Raw genomic sequence first — 27,233 nt, forward strand, 5'->3', positions numbered from 1 at the left:
TTTTTTTCTGCCAGTAAATACCTTATACAGCCCACTTCCTCTTTCTTGTCTGGTCATTAGACCTAGGCTAATGACATCATGCACAGCTCGTGAGAGTTTGCCAGCAAGGGAGGAGGGATGAGTCATATAGATAGGGGGCAGAGCTTCTTGTCTGGTAATTAGCCTTGGCTAATGACCTCATACACAACGCTCTCCCACTCTCGTGAGAGTTTGCCAGCAAGGGAGGAGGGGTGAGTCATATAGATAGGGGGCAGAGCTTCTTGTCTGGTAATTAGCCTAGGCTAATGACATCATACACAATGCTCTCCCACTCTTGTGAGAGTTTGCCAGCAGGAGGTGGGTTGAGTCATATAGATAGGGGGGCAGAGATTCTTGTCTGGTAATTAGCCTTGGCTAATGACCTCATACACAACGCTCTCCCACTCTTGTGAGAGTTTGCCAGCAGGAGGTGGGTTGAGTCATATAGATAGGGGGCAGAGCTTCTTGTCTGGTAATTAGCCAAGGCTAATGACATCATACACAACACTCTCCCACTCTCATGATAGTTTGCCAGCAGGGGGTGGGGTGAGTCATATAGATAGGGGGGCAGAGATTCTTGTCTGGTAATTAGCCTAGGCTAATGACATCATGCACTACTCTCTCTGCAACTCTCGGGAGAGTTTGCCATCAGGGGGTGGGGTGAGTCATATAGATAGGGGGCATAGCTTAGGGGGACTGCAATATGAATGGAAGGAGCAGTGCTGAAATAGGCTGCAATGTAAATAGGGGCCAGAGCTTGGGGGGCTGCAATGTAACTGGGGGCAGAGCTAGGGGGGGCTGCAATGTGAATGGGGGCAGAGCTTAGGGGGGCTGCACGGTGAATGAGGGGGCAGACCAGAGGGAAGGAGCAATGTGAATGGGAGGCAGAGCTGGGGGGGGGTTGCAATGTGAATGTGGGCAGAGCTTTTGGGGAAGTTGCAAAGTGAATGGGGTGTAGAGCTTTGGGTTTGTGACGTGAAGGGGGTAAAGGAGACCACTGTGGGGGGGGGGTAAAATGGGGCAGAGGACATTGCTGTGGGGGGATATAAAGTGGGGGCAGAGGACACTACTGTGAAGGGGGTGATGTGGATGTGAAGGGGGCAGAGGACACCACTGTCACGGGAAAACTGTGATGTAAAGGGGGACTGAGAAAACTGATGTAAAAAATGAGATTGTGATTTTAGAGGAGATTGACTGTGATGTGAATGATCTAAGTCATCGCACAAACAAGCAATTCAGACCCCGGCTGGAAGAAAATTTCACATATTCAACCCCTGTGAATTGTATTTCAATACCCCTGAAGAGATATGGAAGTTGACTTGCTACTCTTACTAAAAAATCTAGTATCCTAGCTGTCATATTCACCCTCCAAATTCAAAAGATTTCTTCCTGTACCTAGAATAAGCATGCAAATAAGGATTTCTGACTTTAGTCTGACCTTATAGAGATGCACGCTTGTTACCGGTCAGTAAATCAAAGAACTCAGTTGGTCAATAGAATAGCCAGATAACCAACATCTTCATAGGGGGATAGGCAGTGGCAGCCCCATATGTCTTTCATGAAAAGCTTTGGTTTTACTGGTACGGTAGGTGGGGCTTCATATCACCCATACAAATTACTCTAGACCCTCCAAAATTTAAATAAAAAAAACAAGGGCAGTGCCTGTCTTCTCTACCTTTTTCCAATATTAGCCACTGATTTCTCCAAGACAACGGGTGCATAATTGTTTCCACTTCATAACCATGACATGCGAAAAACGAGAATAAAATTGATCACCCATAATGATTTTTACCTAGAAATTTTCAAGCCCATTTTTCACCGGTTCTGACACTTGTTGATGTAATTATACCCATTTGTTTTACATTTCAGTAAGTTAGTGACAAATGATATGGTTTAATGGAAAATCTGTGCAATCCATATGCAGGTTACGGCAGCCTATTTCCTTTAACGCATCTCATTTATAAGAAGCAAACCCACTTCCAATGCATAATCAGACCACATAACAGGCAAATCTGGGTCACAGTAAGTACAGTATCCAATTATAATAATTCCTAAATAAAGCAGTAAGTGTGAAATGTTGTCCCTCTGGGGCCTGACCACCCAAATCCTAGTGAACATTAGCTTCACCTGTCATAAAGTTTAAAACATAGACAAAAATATTGCTTTGGCAGTAAAACATTAGTTTAACAGTAAATTAAATAAAAGACAACTCATAGCTTGGAAAGCCAATCATTTTTTTTTTTGTTTGGATAAAATGTGGAATTAGCACAACTATCGGGTTTTTGCAGCTGACTGTGTTACCACTGACAAAGATTGAATATAACTATTGGTCATAGTGACTATTTTTGCCTGTACAGAAAGCGATGGGAAATCCCAAATTTTCACAAATCTTCCAGCTGTTGTGACAACTAAAACAAAACTGCTATTGTCTTTCTTACCTATATACACTATAGTGTTAAAAGTATTGGGATGCCTGCATTTACATGCACATGAACTTTTATGGCATCCCAGTCTTAGTCAATAAGGTTCAATATTGAGTTGGCCCACCCTTTGCAGCTATAACAGCTTTAACCCTTCTGGGAAGGCTGTCCACAAGGTTTAGGAGTGTGTCTATGGGAATGTTTGACCATTCTTCCTGAATCGCATTTGTGGGTTTAGGTACCCTGTGCGGGCCAGTCAAGTTCCTCCACCTCAGACTGCACACCAGTGCACAAAGAAAGATGCATAAAGACATGGATGAGCGAGTTTGGGGTGGCGGAACTTGACTGGCCTGCACAGAGTCCTGACCTCAACCCAATAGAACACCTTTGGTGTGAATTAGAGTGCAGACTGTGAGCCAGGCCTTCTCGTCTAACATCAGTGCCTGACCTCACCAATGTGCTTTTGGAAGAATGGTCAAACGTTCCCATAGACACACTCCCAATCCTTGTGGACAGCCTTCCCAGAAGAGTTGAAGCTGTTATAGCTGCAAAGGGTGGGCCAACTCAATATTGAACCCTACAGACTAAGACTGGTATACAATTAAATTCCATGTGCATGTAAAGGCTGGCATCGCAATACTTTTGGTAATATAGTGTATATTGTGGTTGCAACACCTTTTAATAATTGACTCGCATGTTTTTGCATCAGTAATTGTGCTGATATCCCAGAAGAAAATGTTCAATTTTATAAGCTGCTTTCATTTGCCAGATGCTATAAACCTTTGCTCTGCACTTATGGCATTTTTCATCATGGTGTCCCTTTTCTTGATCATGGGGGTTATACATTTTAGAAATTGCTGAAAACATACCTTTGATATGTAGCACCCTTCTAGTTAGGTTGCTATGAAGTTAGTTTTCGGCTCCTCTGTAATCAGTGGAGCAGCTGTTGATTGCTTTTGGCTGTTCTAGATCTCACAAATTGCAGGTTTGATTGCTCTCCCCTGCTTTCTAAAGGCTTATGGAACATAGGACGTTGAGCAAGGCAAATGGGCAACCTGAATATTTATTGTGCTTCCACCATTCCCTGGGGAGGAGGGCCCACTAGGTGTCTGGAGAGCACATAAATAGGCCTGGAGCCGCCAGGTCCTTGTCCTGCTGAAGGAGTTCTCATCCTGAGGGCCTCTGCCCCTCCGGGCAGACTACTGGAATGTGCTGCATGTTAATCGAGCTTCCAGCTGTGGCATAGCAGGAAGGCCTACTTTTAAAATTCTTCTCTGAAGCTAATCAATTAAATTTCACCAAAGGACCTGGTCTGGAGAGCTCACTGAAGAGTGCCTGGTGGAAGTTGGAAGGGGTCTAACTGTCCTGTGGCATTGTAAGCAGCATTAACCTCCTCTCACTGAAGAGTGTCCACTAGAAGAAGGCATCCAGTGATCCTGTGACATTGTAGCACTGACTTGAGCTTAGGATCCCAGTGACTGTGTGCTGTATTCCTTTGGGTGGAAGAGCCAGTGGCTCCTGCATAGACTGTCCAGGGAGGCTTAGCAATGTGGAATGTCCTCCTGCAATTATACACTAAATATGTCCCCCTAGACCCCATCCAAGTTCTTCAGCAATTAAATTCTATTAAAAAAATCCCCTAGACTGATTACTGAACCAGAGTTATTTAACTTTTGCTGTGTGCCTGGCTGCCTCTGCACTAATCTTGGGGAAAAAACTGTTAAATTACAGCAGTTCCTTTGGGGGTAGTGCTACAGACATATGCAAATGGTTGCAAACATCATCAGGATTACTCACAGCCAATTCACGCAAAAGCTCCATATGGAAGAATTTGTCTCTTTTCCTTAGCCATTTATTTATCCTAATCCGTCACACTTTCTTTTTCTACTTCACACTTTCTTTTTCAGCGGTGATGATCTAACCATCACCACTGCTGTGATACTGTATGAATCTGGGTATCATCCAAAAAAAAAAATCCATTGTGCTAGTAAATGCTACAAAAACAAATGAACTGACTGCTGCATACGAATAAATATTTCAATAAAGTACAGTGCCTGGAGGGAGTGGCATGCTAGAGTTGCATACATAATAACCATGACATCACTTTTTTTCGTTACCAAGATTGCACCTGTAAATTCGGTACTTTGGTATTCCCACCGAACAGAATTTTGGGATGCTTTTGTCCCAATTTCATTTACTAATTGATATGAATATCTTGTGCTGTGACCAATGATGTTTCCAAAAATTTTTTTACAAACTGTCGTAGGAAATTTTACATGTCTGTACCCAGCATAAGAAAGATATTCCCCTTACTTTGAAAAGATTTCCTCTTACTTCCTGCTTTGTCTACAAAAGAGTAGGGATGAAATCAGACATGTTCAGATACAAGTCTAAACTATCCCAACCGGAAGCTGTCAAAACTAGGGATCGACCGATTATTGGCAAAGCCGATATATCGGGGGCCGATCTGCACTTTCCCCGATATATCGGAATCGGCCCCTGAGGTTACCGATATTGCCGATATTTCGGGAAAGTGCTTGTACCGGAGTGATGCCTGCAGCTAGAGGCATCACCCCGGTATCGGCATCCATAGCCGATGGTCGGCTGTCTTGTAATGACAACCAATGCGGCTGAGAAGCCGCTCGGCTGTCATTACAAGGAGTGGGAGGGGACGTCCCCCCCCCTCCCGCCGCTTTCCACGGCTCGCCCGGGTCTCCCATCCCACCGGTAGACCCAGGCAACCAGCCTGCATGGCCGCCGAAGAGAAGACACGATCAAAGCCGCATTCAGCTCTGATCGGGTCTCCATGTAAAAACCCGGAAGTGATATCACTTCTGGGTACTCGGCGCCAAATTAAAAAAATGACAGCATTCAAAACAGCCAAACTTGACATTTTGAATGCTTTTAAGTGCAGAGGAGGGGTTTGGAGTATTTTAGACCCCCAGAACCCTCCACAAGAGTACCTGTAAAAAAAAAACATTTTTTTTTAATGTACGAAAATATCGGCCAGTATTGGCCGATACCGAAATGCGATGAACAAAATATTGGTATCGGTGTCGGCAATAAAAAAACGATATCAGTCGATCACTAGTCAAAACCAACAGTCAATCATAGTCAGCGGAGACATTCCCCACCCAGCAGCTGCATGTATGCAGGGGGTGTGTAAATGTGCAACTGCGGGTTGGGGAATGCCTCCGATGCCTATGATTGAATGCCAACTTTGACAGCTTTCTGGCAGGATTGCTCAGTTGGGTTCATGTCCTGAGCCCATCACTGGTCAGGAGTACTAAAAGAAGGTTGTTTCCAGTTACAAACACTTACAAAAACTTGCTATTGAACAAGAAATTTGCCCAAGAGCAGCACTTAAAGAGTGAACATCGTTTTTTGATGATTTACTCATTTTTCAGTCACTACGTTTTACTGACAATGTGGAAAACAGTTTAAAAATAATCACATTGAAAATATGTGTGAAGTCACGCAGGCAGTATTTTTCTGAAATATACTGTATGTGCTGAAGATGATCAGGAGACCGATGCAGCAACATTGTTATTGTTAGCAAATTCATCTGGTTGCTAAGGTACAAATAATCGACTAGGCAGTTGAGATAGATAAAATCTAATTGCCAGGTTAAAGGGTAACTACACTTTCGTGGAGAAAACAAACAGCAAATAAAGAAAAACAATATAGCGTATACAATTGCGACACAAATCATATTGTATTTGAATGTTATTAAAAAATTGCCTTTCCTTTTCAATCTGCAGCCGCTGTCATTTTCTGAAAATGCAATGCAATATGGCTACCTGGAGCTGTTTTGTACACAAAATGTATACTGGCCACACCCCAGAAACATAATTTCCTGCTTGTGTGATTCGCTCACTTTTCCCAGAAGTCTGCCTAAGATACAAGTCAGATTTCTGGCATCCCCTGCAACAAAAATGTAATTTTTGGTGAGATCCTCCCAATAGGAACACGTCTAAAGGGATGCAGGCCCAGCAGCTTTCCTCATTAGTGTCCTGCAGCTGCCACAGTTGAATGATAATTATAAAACCACTCCCATTCGACCCACTCAGCACAGAGGAATAAACAATTATTTCTTCAGAATAACAAAAGGTAGGAATTTGCAACAAAGGTTGTTAAAATCCTTGCAATGTACAGAGATCACCCAGAGGGGAATGTTTTTTTCTCAACAAAAGTGGAGTTACGCTTTAAGGGCAGCATTAGAACCCCTCCCCACAGTTTCCTTGGAGGTTTACCTATAAAGCCCATAAGTGCCTTCCCTCCCAGCAAGCAAGGTAACAAACATAGTGTGATTAATGGTATGGCGTGCTTAGCACTGTGTAGCTTTACAGGCCTCCTCAGAGGACTGTTCAGAGCACTGTGAATTACAGGCCTCCTGAGAGTCCCAACTCATGACCGTCCAAAGCACTTTAAATTACAGGCCTCCTTGGACAGCCCAGAGCAATGTGTAGCATTACAGGCCTCCTCAGACTCAGACGACTATCCAGAGCACTGTGCATTACAGGCCTTTTAAATCCCAACATATCTGACTGTGCAGAGGATTACAGGCCTCCTCTGACCGCACAGAGCACCGTGTATCATTACAGGCCTGCTCAGACCACCATTCAGAGCACTGTGCAGCATTAAAGGCCTCCCCTCAGACCACCGTCCATAGCACTGTACAGCATTACAGACCTTTCAGTCCACCATCCCATAGCACTGTGCATTACAGGCCTCCTTAGACCACCGTCCAGTGCACTGTGCAGTACTGCAGGCCTCCTTAGACCGCCCAGTGCACTGTAAAAAAATTACAGGCCTCCTCAGACAACCATCCAGAGCACTGTGCAGCATTGCAAGCCTCTTTAGACCACCAACCAGAGCACTGTGAAGCATTAGAGGCCTCCTCAGGCCGCCATCCAGAATTTCTGTGTAGTTTATTAAAACCTTAATACCATAAATAATCACATGATTTTAGATTTTTTATTTTTTTGGAGTTTGGAAATTCTAGAGAAATGCTCATTTAATGCATTTCATTTTAACTAAACGCATTAAATTTTACTCCGACTAAAAAAACTTTAGTCGACCCATATGTACTTGAGATTTTAGTTAACTGAAATGTAGGAGATTTTAATCGGCTAAAACATACCGCAGATTTTAGTCAACTAAATATGACTAAGGGCCCTTTCACACGGGCGCTCCATATGTCCGCAAATCATCCTATTTTTTTGCGGATGATTTACGGACATAATGTATGTCAATGGCATTGCAGATGTCAGCGGAATACCATCCGCTGACATCCGATTTTCTTCCTTTCAGTTCTGTTCCGTTTTTTGGAACGGAACAGAACCCTATTTTTCCTCCGTTCAAAAAACGGAAAGGAAGCAAAATCGGATGTCAGCAGTGTCATCCGCTGACATCCGCAATGCCCATAGACATACATTATGTCCGCATACCATCCGCAAATGGATGGGATGATATGCGGACATACGGAGCGGATGACACAAGTGTCATCCGCTCCGTGAAAAAAAAAAAAAAGTCCTGGAGCGGATCGCAATGCGGTCCGCTCCGTGTGAAAGAGCCCTAAAACTAAAACAATTGCAGATGACATCTTTGCATATTCTTTTTGTACTAAAGTGAGAGGGTGAGAGGAGGCACAAGATTCCCCACTGTTCAAGTAACATATAGCCATCTTTTTACTGCAGGACCCTGGTATTATATACACTACACTGCTAGAAAGAAGGCATTCTGGGTGTAGGACAACCTTGTCATTGTAAATTATGAGGAAAGACTCTTTAGCCCCGGTTCACACTTGTGCGTGTGCGGGGTTCGCATGTAATGTCGGAGCGCACTGCTCCGACATTACATGCGATCGGCTGTGCGGTGCGAGTTTAGCCATACAGTTTGTATGGCTAAATTCGCACCGCAGCCGCACCAAACACGCACAGGGACCCTTTTTGGAAGCCGCATCAGGATCGTATCGCACAGCGGTTCACACTTGTGCGATCCGATCCTGTGCGAACTGCACGATCGCACTGCGATATGCGATCAAACTGGGGGTGTCGTTAAGATTACATTGACACCCCCAGCGTATCACATATGGCAGTGTGAACTGCCGGGGGTGCGTGTGCGATGCGGGAACAGGCTGCGGATTCGCAGCCTTCCCGCACTCGCATAAGTGTGAACCGGGGCTTACAGGAAAGAGCTGCTAGTTCAGAAAAACGTCTGATAGATTTTTGCTAGTTTGCAGGAGAGATACTCTAGAAAAATATCCCTGATGGTTTCTATATTGGTTTCTGCAGGAAGAGAGAACCATGTTGAGATTCCAAGGAAGCACAGTGTGCTGCAAGCTGTACAATACAAAATGATGTGCCCGCTTCCTCTAGGACTGGCTTATCGGGTTCTAGCCCATGTTGAGAAAAAAAGAGCAGGAGAAGTAGTGTGGTGTTTTTTGAGCCAGATAAAGATTACTGAATTAAGGCTCTAATCTGTCCAAGGCAGACTTGTATAAAGTACTCGAAATTTCTACTTGAGTAAAAGTACAAGTGCTCGATCAAAAAGTGACTTGAGTAGAAGTGGAAGTGCTCGCAGAAAAAGTTACTTAAGTAGAAGTACTAAAGTATTCAACATTTTTTTTACTTAAGTATTGCAAGTAGTTTTTTCAAAAAATTTGCTACTTAAGTACTAAAAGTAAAAAGTACCAGTAGTTTTGAAAAAAAAATTCTACTCAAGTACTGAAAGTAGAAGTAGAAGTACTGTGTTATGTAGTTATTAAAGAAAGAAGTCAAAAGTTTGAACATCATATTGTTTTTTATTATTTCAAATGATTTATTCAAATGATTAACCTGTGTTTTTTATCAGTTTCTTGATGCACTTTAAGCGCTGTAGCACCATTTGTTTGTTTCATATTTTCTCTTTATTGGAAAGATTTGGTATAGCAGCTTTTATTATACACAGCCTTTATTTTCGTATGCGCTGATTTACAAATGACATTATACACATTTTTTTGAGCTTTATGCAACCTGCCATCTACTGTTCTGGCAGCGGTAATTTTTTTAAAAGTAACTAGTAACTATGCAGCACAAAAAAAAAATACTTGAGTAGAAGTATTGAAATCATCGAAAAAATGTAGTGAAGTAAAAGTAGAAGTAGGAGAAAAAAATTCTACTCTAGGAAAGTACAGATACCGCATTTCGGTACTTAAGTACAGTACTTAAGTAGTTCTACTTCGTTACTATACATCTCTGGTCCAAGGAAATGTGAAATAGAGGCAAAGAATTCTGCTTTAGTCAAATAGGCCACTTACTGCATGCCTAAATCAGAGCTAGAATAGAATGCTGAGGCCAGTGTTAGAGCTGGCTCTTGCACAGGTGCAAGCAAGGGACACATCGTCACTCTGGGGTTGAGTCTTGTGTGGCCCTTTTGCTTAGCGAATGTTCTCCTGTGGTTTTGCATTGACTCCTATTTGCCTGGTCTACACAATAGCTACAAGTGAGGGTATTGCCCTGTGGTGTACACATTGAATAGGGTGCAGAGTACAGGGTAATCATATCCATAGGGAGTACATGGTGTCCCTGGTGTAGGCCACCCTGTAACGAATCTTCGATGTAAAAGGTCGAGAGGAAGTGTCTCAGTAACTTAAAAGGGCTCTAAGTGGAAGTGGCAGTAATGTGCACAACCAGTGGTGTGATGTAATTGCTGGTCTTTCATCTGAGACTAAAGCCTAGTACACGCGCAACTAATTTTCGCCGACCGGTCGTCCATCTTTTGTCCAGAGTGGTGTTTTGTTGGTTGGAATGTGCCTAGACTGCACACGAATTTTCCCGCACGACAAAATTCTACTTCAGAAGTGATGTCATGTGTTGGTTTGCTTTCTTTGTGTTCTTTCTTCTCTGAACATGCCCAGTCTTGCTCATAAGATTTTTCCCTGCCGAAATCTGTACTGACTGCACGAAAATCGGACGTGTTTTGACGGAGGACAAAAATTTTATAGCCTGCACACCAGATTTTTTTCGGCCGAAAAGTCGGAGACGGTTGTCGGAAGCATCATACTGTAACGCTCCTGCGTTTTATGTATGATGTGGATTTACAGCTGCAGAAATATTCCACTTCAGTAGTCATGTAGAGAAACGCTGAGACACCAATCCCAACTCCCAAGACTCATCATGTGTGGATGATCTCAATTCAGCATACAAATATACACACTCAATAAGAAGTTCCTGGAGTGATCTATGTATATAGTAGTATAGAGGTGATAGGCTGAAGAAACAGGTTGAGTAGAGACGATAGGTGACAGACACTTGAGAGGAATGTTCTTGAGAATGAGATAGTAACAGGTGGGATGCAGATAGGTTAGCAATCATGTATGGTAGTAGATGATAGGATAGCAGATGACATACAGGAGAGACTAACCCAGTGCAAGAGCAGATGATAGTAGGCTCAAGAGCTAGCAATCTAGATAGTGCAGATGTAGTAACAGTCCTTAGTATGCAGAGCTAGACAGTGTAAGCTTTAGTATGAAGGTTATTGAGGTTTCCCCTGTGGGGTACTTATCACTAGTAGCAATGTAGCAGAGGAGAGGTTCGACAAGAGCGGATGATCCGGTAGCGGGATACAGGGATCAGCGCAGCGTGGTTCCGACAGTGAGGTATGCTTGCAAGCATGAGAGCTTCAAGACAGGTTAGCATCAAGGCACATCTAGGCACACAGCAGGTTGAACGAACACATGTGAGTGAAAGCTGGTGATTTAAATAGCTGTTCAGTCCGGCGCCTCATGATGATGTCAGCACTCTTAAAGGGAAACACACCTATATGTGCTTCATCTATCTAGGTAGATGGAACGCACCCGGAAATGATGTGATAGGAGGCACTGAGAGTGCCAGAACCTTACAGTACCCCCCCCCCCCCGTAAGGCCGGCTCCGGAAGGCCTCTAAGGCTGGTTGTCGATATAAGAATCGGAAAAAGCTGGTTGCCGATATGAGAATCGGATAAGACTGGTTGCCGATACGAGAATCGGATAAGACTGGTTGCCGATACGAGAATCGGATAATACTGGTTGCCGATACGAGAATCGGATAAGACTGGTTACCGATATGAGAATCGGATAAGACTGGTTGCCGATGCGAGAATCGGAAAAGACTGGTTGCCGATATGAGAATCGGATAAGACTGGTTGCCAATACGAGAATCGGATAAGACTGGTTGCCGATACGAGAATCGGATAATACTGGTTGCCGATACGAGAATCGGATCACTTGTTGTTACGGTGTCTGCTACATGAACCCCTCACTAGAATCGGACGCATAACCATCCGAAGTAGTCCTAGCAACCAATGCTTCTTCAAACATCCTCCGATCCTTCCTACATACCACCGTGCCATTAGAAGCGCGTACGCAGTCAGGTGCAAGAATCTCAATGTTTTCATTGGAAGCTAGAAATGTGCTTGCAAAAATAGGAGTATCTATACCAACATCTGCCAATTTCTGGGTGTCCTTTTCTGATATAGAACGGGGACAGGGCTGGCAACAGCCTTGGTAATTTCCAGGCTGTTTTTCAGGGAAGACAGTTCGGATTCGCCTTGCCTCCATTGGGAGAGCCTTAGGCCTATGAGGTCAGGTTGGGCAGGATGTAATGAAATGTCCCCCTTCTCCACAATAAAAACAAAGGCCACAGATTCTCCTGTGATCTTTTTTTTTTTGTAAGGACAACTTAGTATGTACGGCACCAATCTCCATAGGCTCCTCATCCATCTCTGTAGGATCAGGGTTCAAATGAGATGTGTCAGAGTGACAAGGCTGACTGTTTAAGGCAGGCTTGGACCATGACCAGGCAGGATCACCATATTCATTTGGTTTCCTTTTTTCCCTAGGTACCCGGGGTCTGCGGTTACCTAGAGCAGGTTTAGGAGTAGATTTTTGGGAGGGGAGACACTGGGAGTGTATCGCAATTGCAAATGATTCCCAATTGTCTAGGATCAGACTTTTTTCTTGCAGTTTCTGGTATGCCCACGTTTTCATTTTGCCAGAAAGCAAATTAATGGCAGCATGCACTTTAATAAAGTCATTATGATAGGTCCTAGGCTTAAGGATAAATAGGAGCTCACAATCCATACGAAAAAAAAGAAAAGAGGAACGGGAACCATCAAACCTGTCTGGTAGAAGGACAAGAGGTTCTGGGGGTTGAGCAGCAGTAGGCTGTGTCAGTCTGGCCACCTGCTGCGTCAGAGCCTGATTGTCTTCTTTTAATTCAGTAAGTGCGTGTATTAACGTAGTTACTTGTTGTGTTAACTGTGTCACCTGAGTGGTCATTTCTGCTGAATCCATTTTATCAGGTTCGTTCAATCTGTAACGCTCCTGCGTTTTATGTATGATGTGGATTTACAGCTGCAGAAATATTCCACTTCAGTAGTCATGTAGAGAAACGCTGAGACACCAATCCCAACTCCCAAGACTCATCATGTGTGGATGATCTCAATTCAGCATACAAATATACACACTCAATAAGAAGTTCCTGGAGTGATCTATGTATATAGTAGTATAGAGGTGATAGGCTGAAGAGACAGGTTGAGTAGAGACGATAGGTGACAGACACTTGAGAGGAATGTTCTTGAGAATGAGATAGTAACAGGTGGGATGCAGATAGGTTAGCAATCATGTATGGTAGTAGATGATAGGATAGCAGATGACATACAGGAGAGACTAACCCAGTGCAAGAGCAGATGATAGTAGGCTCAAGAGCTAGCAATCTAGATAGTGCAGATGTAGTAACAGTCCTTAGTATGCAGAGCTACACAGTGTAAGCTTTAGTATGAAGGTTATTGAGGTTTCCCCTGTGGGGTACTTATCACTAGTAACAATGTAGCAGAGGAGAGGTTCGACAAGAGCGGATGATCCGGTAGCAGGATACAGGGATCAGCGCAGCGTGGTTCCGACAGCGAGGTATGCTTGCAAGCATGAGAGCTTCAAGACAGGTTAGCATCAAGGCACATCTAGGCACACAGCAGGTTGAACGAACACATGTGAGTGAAAGCTGGTGATTTAAATAGCTGTTCAGTCCGGCGCCTCATGATGATGTCAGCACTCTTAAAGGGAAACACACCTATATGTGCTTCATCTATCTAGGTAGATGGAACGCACCCGGAAATGATGTGATAGGAGGCACTGAGAGTGCCAGAACCTTACACATACTTACAAGCCGAAAATCGGCAGATCGGTCGTCGGACGAAAATTCCCAGCCGAATTTCGACTCGTGTGTACGGGCCTTAAGGTTTGAGTAATTTTTAGTGCCAAGTTTGAAGCGTTTACACTGCAAAGTGAATTTATTCCAACATAGCCCCATTTTTACAGTAATGGTCAGAGATACAGGGTGACCCTGTTTTACCTGTCTATGATGCTGGGCCAGACTCTGCCCTCCCTGGCGGGCATATCCCTGAAGGGGTATTCAGGGACTGGGTTCCAAAAGACCACAGCCTTGGACCTCTATAGCATCCCACAGCCTAACTCAACACTTAGCACCAAGTGCCAAAGCTATTTCCCATATGGGATTCAGTACTCAAAGCAACATTACAGGCTGTCCCCACAGCTTGTGGCCGATTTCCAATGTTTTACCGAGGTTGCTTTTCTGTTGGCAGTAGAAGACAGTGGGGGGTTGACTGAAAAAAATCCAAGATAAAACAATAAAGATAAAATAACAAACTTGTTAAGCTAAAGGAGATTTTCTCAGTGAAGGAGAAAAGGTCCATCACCTTCAGACACCTGCACAAAACTGTGGACACACAGAGTAGGGTACGTTTATAGGGGTCAATCACCTTGAAGCTATAACCCATGGTGTATAAATACTCTGCTTGTGTCCAGGATTGCCCAATTAAAATAATATATTTAATGACGTATTCATGAATACTGAGCTGCATTAATTTGTGTCTTATATCTGCCAAGAGTTCATTCTTAAAATATTATATAGTTTTTGTTTTTTATTGTATTATTGCCCTGGCAATCATAGGAAAAGGCTAAAATAAAATAACCCTGACCAATGATACTAAGAGGTTTATGGTGCCAGATCAATACCTTGGCAAGAATTTGGTTGTCATGGGTGCACAGCTAAACAGATGTTTCCTATCTCCAAGGGATTGTTTTTGCCAATATGGATTCTCCAACATGTTGGAAAATATCTGAGCAACTTGGATGCTCATTTACTGGGAAGAATGCAGTAACAATAGCAAATACTTGTGTGAAAAGGGACAGGCAGATGTCTCTCTATCCATCATTTGTTGTACTTGGGGAGAAATCTGTCTATGGGTAGCCATTGTGTGTGTGTCTATATTTAGACATTTTCCTACATGAGGCTGAATGTTACTGTTTCTACATCAAATCAGAATATATCGAAAGTTGGATAACTTTTATTCCTGAACGGTCGTAATTCTCCAACTTCCCTTGAACTCATTTAACAAACTATCTCCATACGACCAATTTATTTGACCTGGAATTGGTTGTATGGAGATATTATGGAAGGGATGGAGGCACATCACTAGGTGCACCAAGCCACATTCTATTTTCATAGACAAACTATGGCATTAGGTGGTTAAAAATTTGCTTCAGAGGGTTATTTTTCAGTTTTTTTAAAGCTGCTTAATGAGTGAGAGGGGATTAGGAGGAATGGAAAATGGGTCACATTTGCCCAGAGATGGGCTTTAACCACTTCCCGCCCACCATATAGCGGAATGATGGCCACAAAGTGGTTATGTTATCCTGACTGGGCGTCATATGATGTCCAGCAGAATAAGCCGCTCATGCAGGCCCATGAGGGCTCGCAGAGCGACGACTGGGGGTGCAGTGTGTCGCTCTGACACACCGCATCTCCGATCCCAGTAAAGAGCCTATGACTTAGGCTCTTTACCATGTGATCAGCTGTGTCCAATCACAGCTGGTCACATCGTAATCAGGAAGTGTCGTTTATCAGCTTTCCTCAATTTGCGCTAAAAAGGCGCAAGTTGAGGAGAGACGATCGGTGGCTTTCCTGGCAGAGGAAGTCTGCGCTGATATTCAGCGCATTGATTATCAGTGCAGACCCATCAAGGATGCCCACTAGAGCCCACCAGGGATGCCAACCCATGCCCACCAGGGATGCCAATCAGGGCCCATCAAAGATGCCAATCAGTGCCCATTAGTAATGCCTGTCATTGCCTCCTCATCAGTGCTGCCTATCAGTGCCATCTATCAGTGCCCATCAGTACCACCCATCAGCACCCATCAGTGCCACCTGTCAGTGCTGCCTATGAGTGCCTATCAGTGCCCATCAATGCTGCATATCAGTAATGCCTATGAGTACCCATCAGTGCTGCATATTAGTGTCTTATCAATGCCCATCAGTGCCACCTCGTCAGTGCCCGTCAGTGCAGCCTCATCAGTGCTCGGAGGAGAAAACGTACTTATTTACAAAAAAATTTTAACATAAAAGAAGAAAAACTTTTTTTTTTTTTAAAAATTTTCAATCTTTTTTTTATTTATTTAGCAAAAAAGAAAAAACCCAGTGGTGATCAAATACCACCAAAGGAAAGCTCTATTTGTGGGAAAAAAATGTCAAAAATGTAATTTGGGTACAAAGGTGCGTAACCACATAATTGTCATTCAAAATGCGACAGCGCTGAAAGCTGGCCTGGGCAGGAAGGGGGTGAAAGTGCTCTGGATTGAAGCGGTTAAGTTGTATGATAACCAATGAATCTCAGCATTCTTATGTCTTTTCCTTTTTCTAGAGATATTAGTTACTGACTGCACCCAAAATTAATATATTAGTTATAGGTAGATACTAATGGGCAGTATTTCACACTGGATATTTGTATCTCGCTAGAAATTTTAATTAGAAAAGGCCACCTTTTACAAAAAAAAAAAATGCATGCACATGTATTATTATTTGCAAATGAACACGCAAAGCATTGGAAACACAAACCATGGATTGTAGGTGCAATCAGAGCTGCTGCAGACTTTACCTCCAAGTTTACTTTATTTTCATACCTCCCCTGGACCCCCATATGCTGTCACAGAAGAGGGGGGGTTGTGATTTTAGGGGGTCCGAGTTTCACCATGATACATGTTAGGCTCCATGTACACGGGACGTTGTTAAAAGTCCCTTTGAATGCTGGAATTTTTAAGACGTTTGAAACGTCCGTTCGGTCGCGTTTGTACCCGCGTTTAGCGGGCGTTTAGCGGCGTTTGCGGGCGTTTGCGTTTAGAAGCGTTCCTAGAGGTCAAAAAAATTATTCCCCTTTAAAATGAAAAAACGCGAACGCTAAACGCGGGTCATCGCGTTCGGACGCGTTTGGACGCGTTCAGACGCGTTCGGACGCGTTTGTGCGTTTGAAACGCCGGGAAACACACGTTCGAACGCAAATAATTGCGTTCTAAAAACAGTCCCTGAACGCAACTGCCTGCAAATGACTGTAAACGACCTGGTGTACATGGACAGATAAGATAAAATGTAGATGGGTTCAGGGGCTTCTGAAAAAAACGCCCAACTGCTCCTAAACGGCCATTTCCAGCGTCCCGTGTACATGGAGCCTTACACCCTAAATGTGGGTGTAATATGTAACATGGTCCAAAAGGCGGAGTTAGCCCTTAATCATGAGATTTCCCTGTTGAAGGTTCTGGTTTCGCCTCTTGATAAGATGACATCCTACTTCCTGCAAATGAGGTCATTTCAGTTTTTCTGCTGCATTGCCCAAAATGTAAAAAAAATTAAAAGAAGATAGAGTATGCCTTGAAAAAGAGGACAGATCTGGAAAATCAAGTGCTGGTATCACTGCCAAAATCCCCCCTTTTTTTCAGCAGGAATGCGGGGGAACACAGTACTGAATGGTACTGTATTTAATGGCAAGAGGTGCTGGGGGGTGCTGGAGGGTCTATTGATACTGGCTCCTGGGGGATCTATTGTTGCTGGAGGGGATCTGTTTTTGCATGGTTGTTTATTGTTTCTGAGGAGTTCAATTGTTGCTGGTTTGCTGGAAGGGGGCTTATGATGCTGGGGAGTCAATTGTTGCTGGATAAGACCTGCTGTTGAGGAAGGGGTCTATTGATACTGGCTGCTGGGAGATCTGTGGTTGCTGGGGGGGGGGGGGGTATATTGCTCGTGGCTGCAGGGGATCTGCTTTTCTTGCTATTATTACCAAATTCCATACAAATTACTTAGCACCACAAAATGATACCTGGCTCTGTATACTCTAAAGGGGGCAGCACTGAGAGGTTGAGGGTTTGAATCAAGAAGCGGTGCTTGAAGGTGGGTAGGGGCGGAGAAAAGAATTGACCCAGAAAGGGGGAGTTCCTGCACCTATTCTCGGAGAAAAAAAGCCCTGGATATAACTGACCACTATTTTTCTGTTCTTTTGTCTCTTTCATAGGGTGTGGCTTTAATCTTTGGAATGGAAAAGATCCAAATGCAAGAGAAATTACTTAATAGTGGATTGCTTTTCTACAGCTAATGCAGATCTAACAGACATTTTGGTAGCTCTCCAGATATATTAAAATGTCGGGATGTAAAGCAGAATCTACTGATTTACCTAAAGAAAAGCTTCGGTCTCAAACAAGCAGTGACAAAAGCCAAAGTGATCCAGTTGGCAAGTACTTCAAAGGTTACTCCTCAATGGTGTTCCTTAGGAGGGGTAAACACAAAAGAAGGCAAAGCCGGAGCAATCTTAGTAACCTTTCTAGGGACTTACAAGAGAGTGAGAAAAAAAATCCAAATGTTGCAGCTAAGAAAGGTGAGGTTCTGGGTTTTGAAGAAGTCTCCAATGAATTTACTTGCGACTCTTCCCTTGTGGAGTCCTACCATCTTAATACAACCAAGGAGGCGAAGTTCAGCTTCCGAAAACTAGAAGATGGCACCTTTGCATTAGAAACCAAAAGCTCTAATGAGCCAGAAAAGTCTGAATCTGGACTATTGAAGAGGTCTTTAAAATCCCGCCACAAGCAGGGCCGTTACTCACATAAGCCATTAAAAATTTGCTTCAAAAAAAGAAGCAAAGCCCTTAAGAAATCTTCTGATTCAAATGAAGACTACAAAAAAGAAAGTATGAATTTATCTTCAGTAAAACACGAGGACATTACCTATGCTGCAACCAATGAAAAAGAAGATTTGGTACAAGATCAATCAACAGGTAAGACCTGGGCAAATTTCAAGAGGTTAGTTACTCGTAGAAAGAAATTAAACTCGTCCTTAAAAAGACAATCACAACTCAGCGCTCGACACCTTGAAACCAACACAAGTGGTACTTGCATTCAAAGAGTTCCACAAAAGAAAATGTTCTCCAACCTCAGGATTTCATGCATGAACTTTTCTAGAGGGAAAAGGTCTGCAAACACAACTTTAACTTCTGAAAACCCTCTCGTTGCAATAAATTCATCAGAAAACTGTGCAAAGGAATCGGGAGCTGATGGTGAAAGAAGTGATCAAGTTTTAGCAGCTAAATATAGACTTCAAAGATCTCTAGATGTAGAGAACAATGTAAGTGATAGCAACCTTGATACTTGTACTGAAGTATGCCTAATATCGGAAAACAACTTGGACCAAAAAGGCATTAAAAATTGTGAGTTTGATTCCCTAAGTAAGCAACGTGACCACAAAGTTAATTCTTCCCAAGAAAAAAAAAGTGATTTTCAACAAACTCATGGTAGAGGACAAGACCTCAAATTAAAAATGAATTTAACAAGGCAGTCCCAGTCTCCTGTTGAGGAAAAAGAACTAATCTGTGAAATTTCTGTAGATGATACAAATATACAAAGCACTGGAGTAGCAAATGGGCATCTAGTTAATGAAGACATACCTATCCATGAAGCTAACATCAGTCGTATAACAAAGGTCCAAACAGATGATGGAGATACTGACAGTGAAAATGGACTGAATGAACTGTCTTTGGTCAATGACATTTCTGATATAGTAGACTCAACATCTGATATATATGAATTTCTCCTAATGAGAACAGCTGCCTCTCTTGTTAGTAAGGTTATTCAGTCATCCATTCAACAGATAGTTACAGAAGATGCTTTACTTAACCATGTCCCATGCAAAACCTCAGAGAGGTTCTATATTTGAAATATAAACAACAATAAAACAGGGTTGTGATTTCTGTTTCTTGATCTTCTTCTTTATCTTCATCTCATGCACCCAAATTTAAACCTGTTGCAAATCTGGGCAATGCAGTCCAAGCATAGGTGGGGAAAAAAATGCATAATCAGTGTTCGCCCTCGCTGAAAATTGTGTGCTCAGACATTCAGTAATAGATCCAAGGATAGCGAAGACTAAATTCAAAATCTTATGTAAGCTTTAATATGGCAATGTAAATTCAACAGTCATTCTTTTTAAATTTGTAACTTTCAGCAATACCTGGTAATCCAGCCATGAAGGTCCTTGTCTAGGCACTTCCTTTTATGGGATGACAACTGTTGCCATGCTATCATATTTACCTCTGGTAGATACTACGATGGTTGTGCTAACATTGATAGTGCAGACAGTTATGCCCCGTACACATGTGCAGATTGTCGGCCAAACGATCGGCCGTTTTTTGTCCCCGGGCTGTCGTGTCTGTTGAAAAGTGCAAAAGACTGCACAAGAATTTTGTCCGCCAACTACAGCCGACTGCAGAAGTGATGTCATGTGATGGTTAACTTTCCCTGTGTTTTTTCTTTTCTGAGCATGCCCAGTCTTGCAAATCTGCTGTCTGTCGGCCGAATTCTGTATTGACTGGCGAACAATCGGCCGCTCTGGTGTCGGCATACAAAAATTTTAATGCTTGCACGACAGATTCTGTTCAGCCGAAAGTGCGCTGTTGGCTGTCGGAAGCATCATACTAACAAGCCGAAAATTGGCCGATCGTTCGGCGGCCGAACATTTTCGGCCGACAATCTGCACGTGTGTACGGGGCATTAGACAGAAAGTAGCTGAAAGAGGCTGGAGAAGATCAACAGAACTGAGATGTAAAAAAACTGATGAGAATTGAAGAAAAAAAACATGGAAATAGTTTACAATACACAGTGTTTGAAGTTGAAGTTTACATATGGCAATTTTTACATAGCTACATTGGTCCAGTTGGTTTGGACCAACTTAAAGATGCGTGTGCCATACCTGTGGGTTCCCTACAGAAACTGCAAATCTCTGTAGTATGCACCACTACTACAGTGATTGCTGCTAGCTTCCAGGCGCCATTCAGATTGTGACATCATCACCCCACCATGGCACCAGTGCTGAGCGAGAAAACTCATGTCTTTACAATACAGCAGAGCAGCCATTCGGCACAGGACCCGTAAGTTCCACATTTTTTTTCTTTATAGATCTGCATTTACCTCTTTTTTCATCATGTTAGTTTTCAAATTTCTTAGGTTTATGACAGCTTTATTCTAAGTGGCTTGTTCACACATGTGTACCTTGCCTTTAGCGTTTCCTTGCCTTTAGAAACAGGTGTAAGCCCTTTCCTGACAATAGTTTCCATGATGCAGCAGACAAGACTGGACAATGTGTGCAGCATTTTGTGACTTCAAGGAACACATCTATCGAAATACAAGTGACTAGTTTACCCCTTTATAATGCCATGATATCTGCATCGGCTACATTTTTGGGGCTATGAGTTGCAGTAGACTTTACAAATCAGCCCTTCACAACTGAGGGTAATTTCCAAATCGTTTATAGGGTGGCAATGCTGGGTGAAAATGTAAGTTTATTGTTCTTTAATAACAGAAGCAGGATGATGTCCAAAAGATAAGTTGACCGAACAGCTATTCACTTTGCAGAATAAAGACATTTATTTATTTTTTTATTGCTTGATTGCTTGCTTCAAGTCCTTTCATTAAAGGAAATCTGAAATACCCAAAACAGAAGAGTAAGGTCCAGAATGGTTCTGATGCCTGGAATTTATTTTTTAAGGGAGTACTTGTACATCTTAAAAGTACGAGAAATCCTAAGGGTCCTTTCACACGGGCGGTCCGTATGTCTGATTTTCATCCCATTTTTTTGCGGATGAAAAACGGAGATAATGCATGTCAATGGGATTGCGGATGTCAGCGGAACGGACGCAAAAACAGATGTCAACGGTGTCATCCGCTGACATCCGCAATCCCATTGACATGCATTATCTCCGTTTATCATCCGCAAACGGATGGGATGATAAACGGACATACGGACCGGATGACACAAGTATCATCCGTGTCCGGAAAAAAAAAGGTGCCGGAGCGGATCAAAAAACGGTCCGCCCCGTGTGAAAGGACCCTTAACCACTAGATAACATTCCTTTAAAAGAAAGATCGGATCTTGTAAATAATTGTATTAAATAAAAAAATAACTAAACCCATGATCAAAAAATGTGTATGTTGCTACTTAGCAATCCTTAAATGTGGCATCTGCATTTGTTTTTTTTGTTTTTTTTTCAGGCTAAGAACAGTCTTGGGCATAAAATACCTGTTGATTTTGCTAGAAATGCAGTGTTCTTATCACTTCCTGTGGGCTCAACTTAAAGCAGATGAAAAAGAAGGAGGCGCAAACACCTAGTGCATTACCCATGGTCACCTTAAAAATGTTTTATTAAAATACAAAAAACATACTCCCAAACAAGAAGAGTAAAACCACATTACGAGGGTCCGCCACACGTGGAATGGATCATGTCCCTATAAATAGGACAGCTAACACGTTTCGGGAGTCAAGCTCCCTTCTTCAGAGCTCTTCTTGTTTGTGAGTATGTTTTTTGTATTTTGATAAAACATTTTTAAGGTGACCACGGGTAATGCACTAGGTGTTTGGGCCTCCTTCTTCTTTTTCATGTGCATACGTTGGAGTTCCCTACCTGAGGAGAGCGGTACGGCTGTCATCCCCACTGGAGTGAGGGCTTGGCTGATGTGTTTGGTTTGAATTTAAAGCAGTATTGAACCCAAACGCAAACATTTATTATATTGCAGTTTACCAATTCTTAGATGTGGTGGCTGTATTAGTGTCATTTTTTAGGCTTTCTTTCTTTCATCTATTAATCCAGCCAGCAAGTCTATTTTTTTTTCACAAGTTCAATCTCTCCAGCAGAATATATCAGTTTACATGGATGAGACAAACCAGGGTGATACAAAAATGACCAGCTTTTATTTATTCGTGTAAAACTTTTGTCCCAAAAGGATAAAAACCGCCTGTTGTAACTGATTATAAAGTTTGGAGTTTGGCTTCAATTTGCTAGTGTATCTAAATCTGAAAATTATTAAAATGAATTCCACTCGGGCCAAAAGATAAGTATGAAAAAAAATGAGTTCTATATGTGAATAAATAATAAGTGATAAAGAGCAGCTGCTATGGACAAAAAAAATCAGATAAATGATGAAATTGGCATGCCTATTGCACGCTTCTCACAGCGCTTGAAACACTAAAAATTAATTGATCGATACAAAGTATTAACTAGTGTACATTACATATTCTAAAGGTAAATCAATAATAGTGCAAAGATGGTAATCCAAAAAGTTCATATAAAGTGCATGAACCTATAAAGTGCTCCGTAAAGTCCGTAATTAAATATATATAAAGTGCATAAACATATAAAGTGCTCCGTAAAGTCCGTAATTAAATATATATAAAGTGCATAAACATATAAAGTGCTCCGTAAAGTCCATATTAAATATATATAAAGTGTATAAACATATAAAGTGCTCCGTAAAATCCGTAGTATAATATATATATATAAAGTGCATAAACATATAAAGTGCTACGTAAAGTCTGTAATTAAATATGTATAAAGTGTATAAACATATAAAGTGCTCTGTAAAGTCTGAATTAAATATATATAAAGTGCATAAACATATAAAGTGCTCCGTAAAGTCTGTATTAAATATATATAAAGTGCATAAACATATAAAGTGCTCCGTAAAGTCCGTATTAAATATATATATAATTTGCATAAACATATAAAGTGCTACGTAAAGTCTGTAATTAAATATATATAAAGTGCATAAACATATAAAGTGCTCCGTAAAGTCCGTATTAAATATATATAAAGTGCATAAACATATGAAGTACTACGTAAAGTCCGTAATGAAATATATATAAAGTGCATAAACATAAAAAGTGCTACGTAAAGTCCGTAATTAAATATATATAAAGTGCATAAACATATAAAGTGCTACGTAAAGTCCATAATTAAATATATATAATGTGCATAAACATATAAAGTGCTAGGTAAAGTCCATAATTAAATATATATAAAGTGCATAAACATATAAAGTGCTAGGTAAAGTCCGTAATTAAATATATATAAAGTGCATAAACATATAAAGTGCTAGGTAAAGTCCGTAATTAAATATATATATAAAGTGCATAAACATATAAAGTGCTACGTAAAGTCCGTAATTAAATATATATAAAGTGCATAAACATATAAAGTGCTCCGTAAAGTCCATATTAAATATATATAAAGTGCATAAACATGTTAAGTGCTCCGTGAAATTCAGAAGATGAGAAATAAATAGGCCATCTGCCAAAATCCTTCCTAGTGGGTGAAGAAATAGTAGGTAAAAACACCCCAAGGTGTTAGTGAGGTAGGTAGATCTAAATCTGCCAATACGTTTAACACTCCCCTCCCCCAAGAATGACAATGCTCCTTTCTACTGTGCCTCCACCTCTCATTCCTCCAGAGTTGTGTCACACTAATACAGGAGGTGTGATACTGACTAGATCACCACGGGAAAACACAGGGAAAAAGCCAAAGAAAAGAAAAGTAATGCAGTCACCACATTTAATGATTGGCAAGCTGCAATATAATACATTTTTGGTTTTGGGTTCATTACTGCTTTAAAAAACTACTAATCTCCCCATCTAACAAAGGTGAACAAAGACAGATATAATGTATTGGTAGTCCAACCTGATTCTGGCAACCATGGCTCCTTCCATACATACTGTGGAGGAGTGAGCATAGCCACAAGGGGACATGAAGTGTGTTATTTGCAGACCTAACAGGTGAAAATAGAGGACAAAATAGTAAACTAATGCAACATCCATATCTATGGTTTTGTAAGCTGTAGTACATTACATTTTAGTTTTGGGTTGAGATACTCTTATCAACATGCTCTTCAACTCATACAGACTATTATCTAATCATAAGTGATCCATATTATTTATTCACTATGATGTTATTTGTACTGATTACCTTCAAATAAACCTATCAAATAAGTTGATTAAGTATAGTTTTGTAGGTTGGGATAACATTCTTATAGTTGATATTTCTGCTTTTGTTTATTTTTGTATAATAGTAACAAAAGTAATAGAAAAGCACAACTATACAGTACATAGTTCATCTATATCAAAACTTTACTATAAGAGCCCATTCACACTAGCACGACCTCTAAGTCGCCTCATAAAGGGGCGACTTCTAGCGCGACTTTTAGCGCGACTTTGGCGCGACTTGTGAATTTTTTTACGCGACTTGTATGATAGACGACTTTGAACGACTTTGTATTTGGCCAATCAGAATATGAAAAAAGTGTCCCTGTGAAGTTTCATCACTGAAGCATGTCCAGAACCAGAAAAAAAGCATTTTTCTTATAATTTTTATTAGAACAGGAATATGGCTCCTCTCCACCTGGCCGTTTTTCTTGCAGGCATTTATCGGGCATTTTTGGTGGCAGGCATGACTTTTTTTGGATGTAGTGTCTGGGGGGTCCAAATAGTGTCCCTGTGAAGTTTCATCTCTGTAGCATGTCCAGAACCAGAAAAAAAAGCATTTTTCTTATAATTTTTATTAGAACAGGAATATGGCTCCTCTCCACCTGGCCGTTTTCTTGCAGGCATTTATCGGGCATTTTTGGAGGCAGGCATGACTTTTTTTTGATTTAGTGTCTGGGGGGTCCAAAAAGTGTCCCTGTGAAGTTTCATCACTGTAGCATGTCCAGAACCAGAAAAAAAAGCATTTTTCTTATAATTTTTATAATAACAGGAATATGGCTTCTCTCCACCTGGCCGTTTTTCTTGCTGGCATTTTTTGGCATCTCTGGAGGCAGGCATGACTTTTTTGGATTTAGTTTGGGGTGATTTAGTTTTTTGGGATTGTCTGGGGTGTCAAAAAAGTGTACCTGTGAAGTTTCAGCTCTGTAGCATGTCCATAACCCACACTGAACCCACTGAACCCACAACGCTGTATTAATAATTATAAGAAAAATGCTTTTTTTTCTGGTTCTGGACATGCTACAGTGATGAAACTTCACAGGGACACTATTTGGACCCCCCAGACACTGAATCCAAAAAAAGTCATGCCTGCCTCCAAAAATGCCCGATAAATGCCTGCAAAAAAAACAGCCAGGTGGAAAATGGAGCCATATTCATGTTCTAATAAAAATTATAAGAAAAATGCTCTTTTTTTCTTGTTCAATACCATTTTTATGGAAAGTCGGATCACAAGTCGCTTCAATTAAGATAAGGAGGCGACTCCCATTGAAGTATATGGGACAGTCGGATCACAGGTCGCCTCAAAGTAGTACAGGACCCTTTTCTGAAGTCGGAGCGACTTCAGTAGTGCCAATTAAGGCGGCACTGATTGATTAACATTGCTTTTTTTATGTCAAGCGACCTGGGGCGACACAAATTGCCTCATAAGTCGCGCTAGTGTGAATGGCTAAAGGTTTCTAAGAAAATATATTATTACAGAATCTCAAATTTCTGTATCTCACCTACCTGACTGTTGGAGCTACAAGAATCCTCTGTGAATTTATTGAAAGCTGTTGCAAAGGCCCTTACTGTTCTGTAATGGCGAACCTTGGCACCCCAAATGTTTTGGAACTACATTTCCCATGATGCGCATGCACTCTGCAGTGTAATGGAGCATCATGGGAAATGTAGTTCCAAAACATCTGGAGTGCCAAGGTTTGCCATCACTGTTAGGTGATTGCAGGAAAATATTGGCTGCCAAAGTTCTACTACCTTGGTCATCTTCTTGGACTTAGCCTGTTCCTTGCCCAATAATTGGGCACCTGATGAGGTCGTCACTGGGCCCTCTCTGTCTGTGAAAAAGTCTATACACTTACCGGCCACTTTATTAGGTACACCTGTTCAATTGCTTGGTAACACAAGTCTATGGTGTGAGTATTAAAAACCGCTGGTCTTCTGGGATTTTCACGCACGACTATCTCTCGGGTTTACAGAGAATGGTCAGAAAAAGCAAAAATATCCAGTGAGCGGCAGTTGTGTGGACGAAAATGCCTTGTTGAGGTCAGAGGAGAACAGATAGACTGGTTTGAGATGATAGAAAGACAACAGTAAGTCAAATACCCACTCGTTGCCTGCCTTGTATCAACGGTTCAGGCTGGTTGTGTAATGGTGTGGGGGAAATTTTCGTGAGACACTGTATATATATATGAGGCACTGTATATATATATATATATATATATATATATATATATATATATATATATATATACAATCATATCTGAACTAAAGTATATTTGTTTTGTTTTTCAGCTGGGTTGGAAAGAGCTATAGGAAGGAATGAGGGGGATAATGGAAAAAAAAAAAGAAATTGTTTAGTCCATGGGTACATTTGGTGAAAACCTCCATTAATAGAGATGCCTGCTGTTCTTAACATACAGTAAATATGCTTTTATTTGGAGCTCCTAACATTAGACACTATAATAGTCATTATGGCACAGAAGTATAGCACAGCAAGCTTTTAGGCTTATTCATCCTGTAGCTTAGAATCTTATTACTTATGAAGGTAGAAAAAAAGAAATGCACATTTTCAGAAGGAAGAAATAAGCAGGAAAGCTTTATCTAAATAGGAAGCAAGAATAGACCTAAACCTAAAATAAAGGT

General features: G+C 41.5%; 1 protein-coding gene across 1 annotated transcript in view; it reads left to right on the forward strand.

Moving 5' to 3' along the window:
• The window catches only part of AKAP5 (A-kinase anchoring protein 5), a 37,856-nt gene extending 18,203 nt beyond the window's left edge, over nucleotides 1-19,653 (forward strand). Inside the window, exon 2 of the mRNA XM_082242860.1 lies at nucleotides 17,818-19,653. Coding sequence (XP_082098986.1) covers nucleotides 17,943-19,508 — 1,566 coding nt within the window. The 5' untranslated portion in view covers nucleotides 17,818-17,942 and the 3' untranslated portion in view covers nucleotides 19,509-19,653. The remainder of the gene's footprint in view (nucleotides 1-17,817) is intronic.
• Nucleotides 19,654-27,233: the final 7,580 nt, after the last annotated feature.

The sequence above is a fragment of the Pelophylax lessonae genome, assembly GCF_965119305.1.
Source record: "Pelophylax lessonae genome assembly, chromosome: 13".
Classification (NCBI taxonomy): Eukaryota; Metazoa; Chordata; class Amphibia; order Anura; family Ranidae; genus Pelophylax; species Pelophylax lessonae.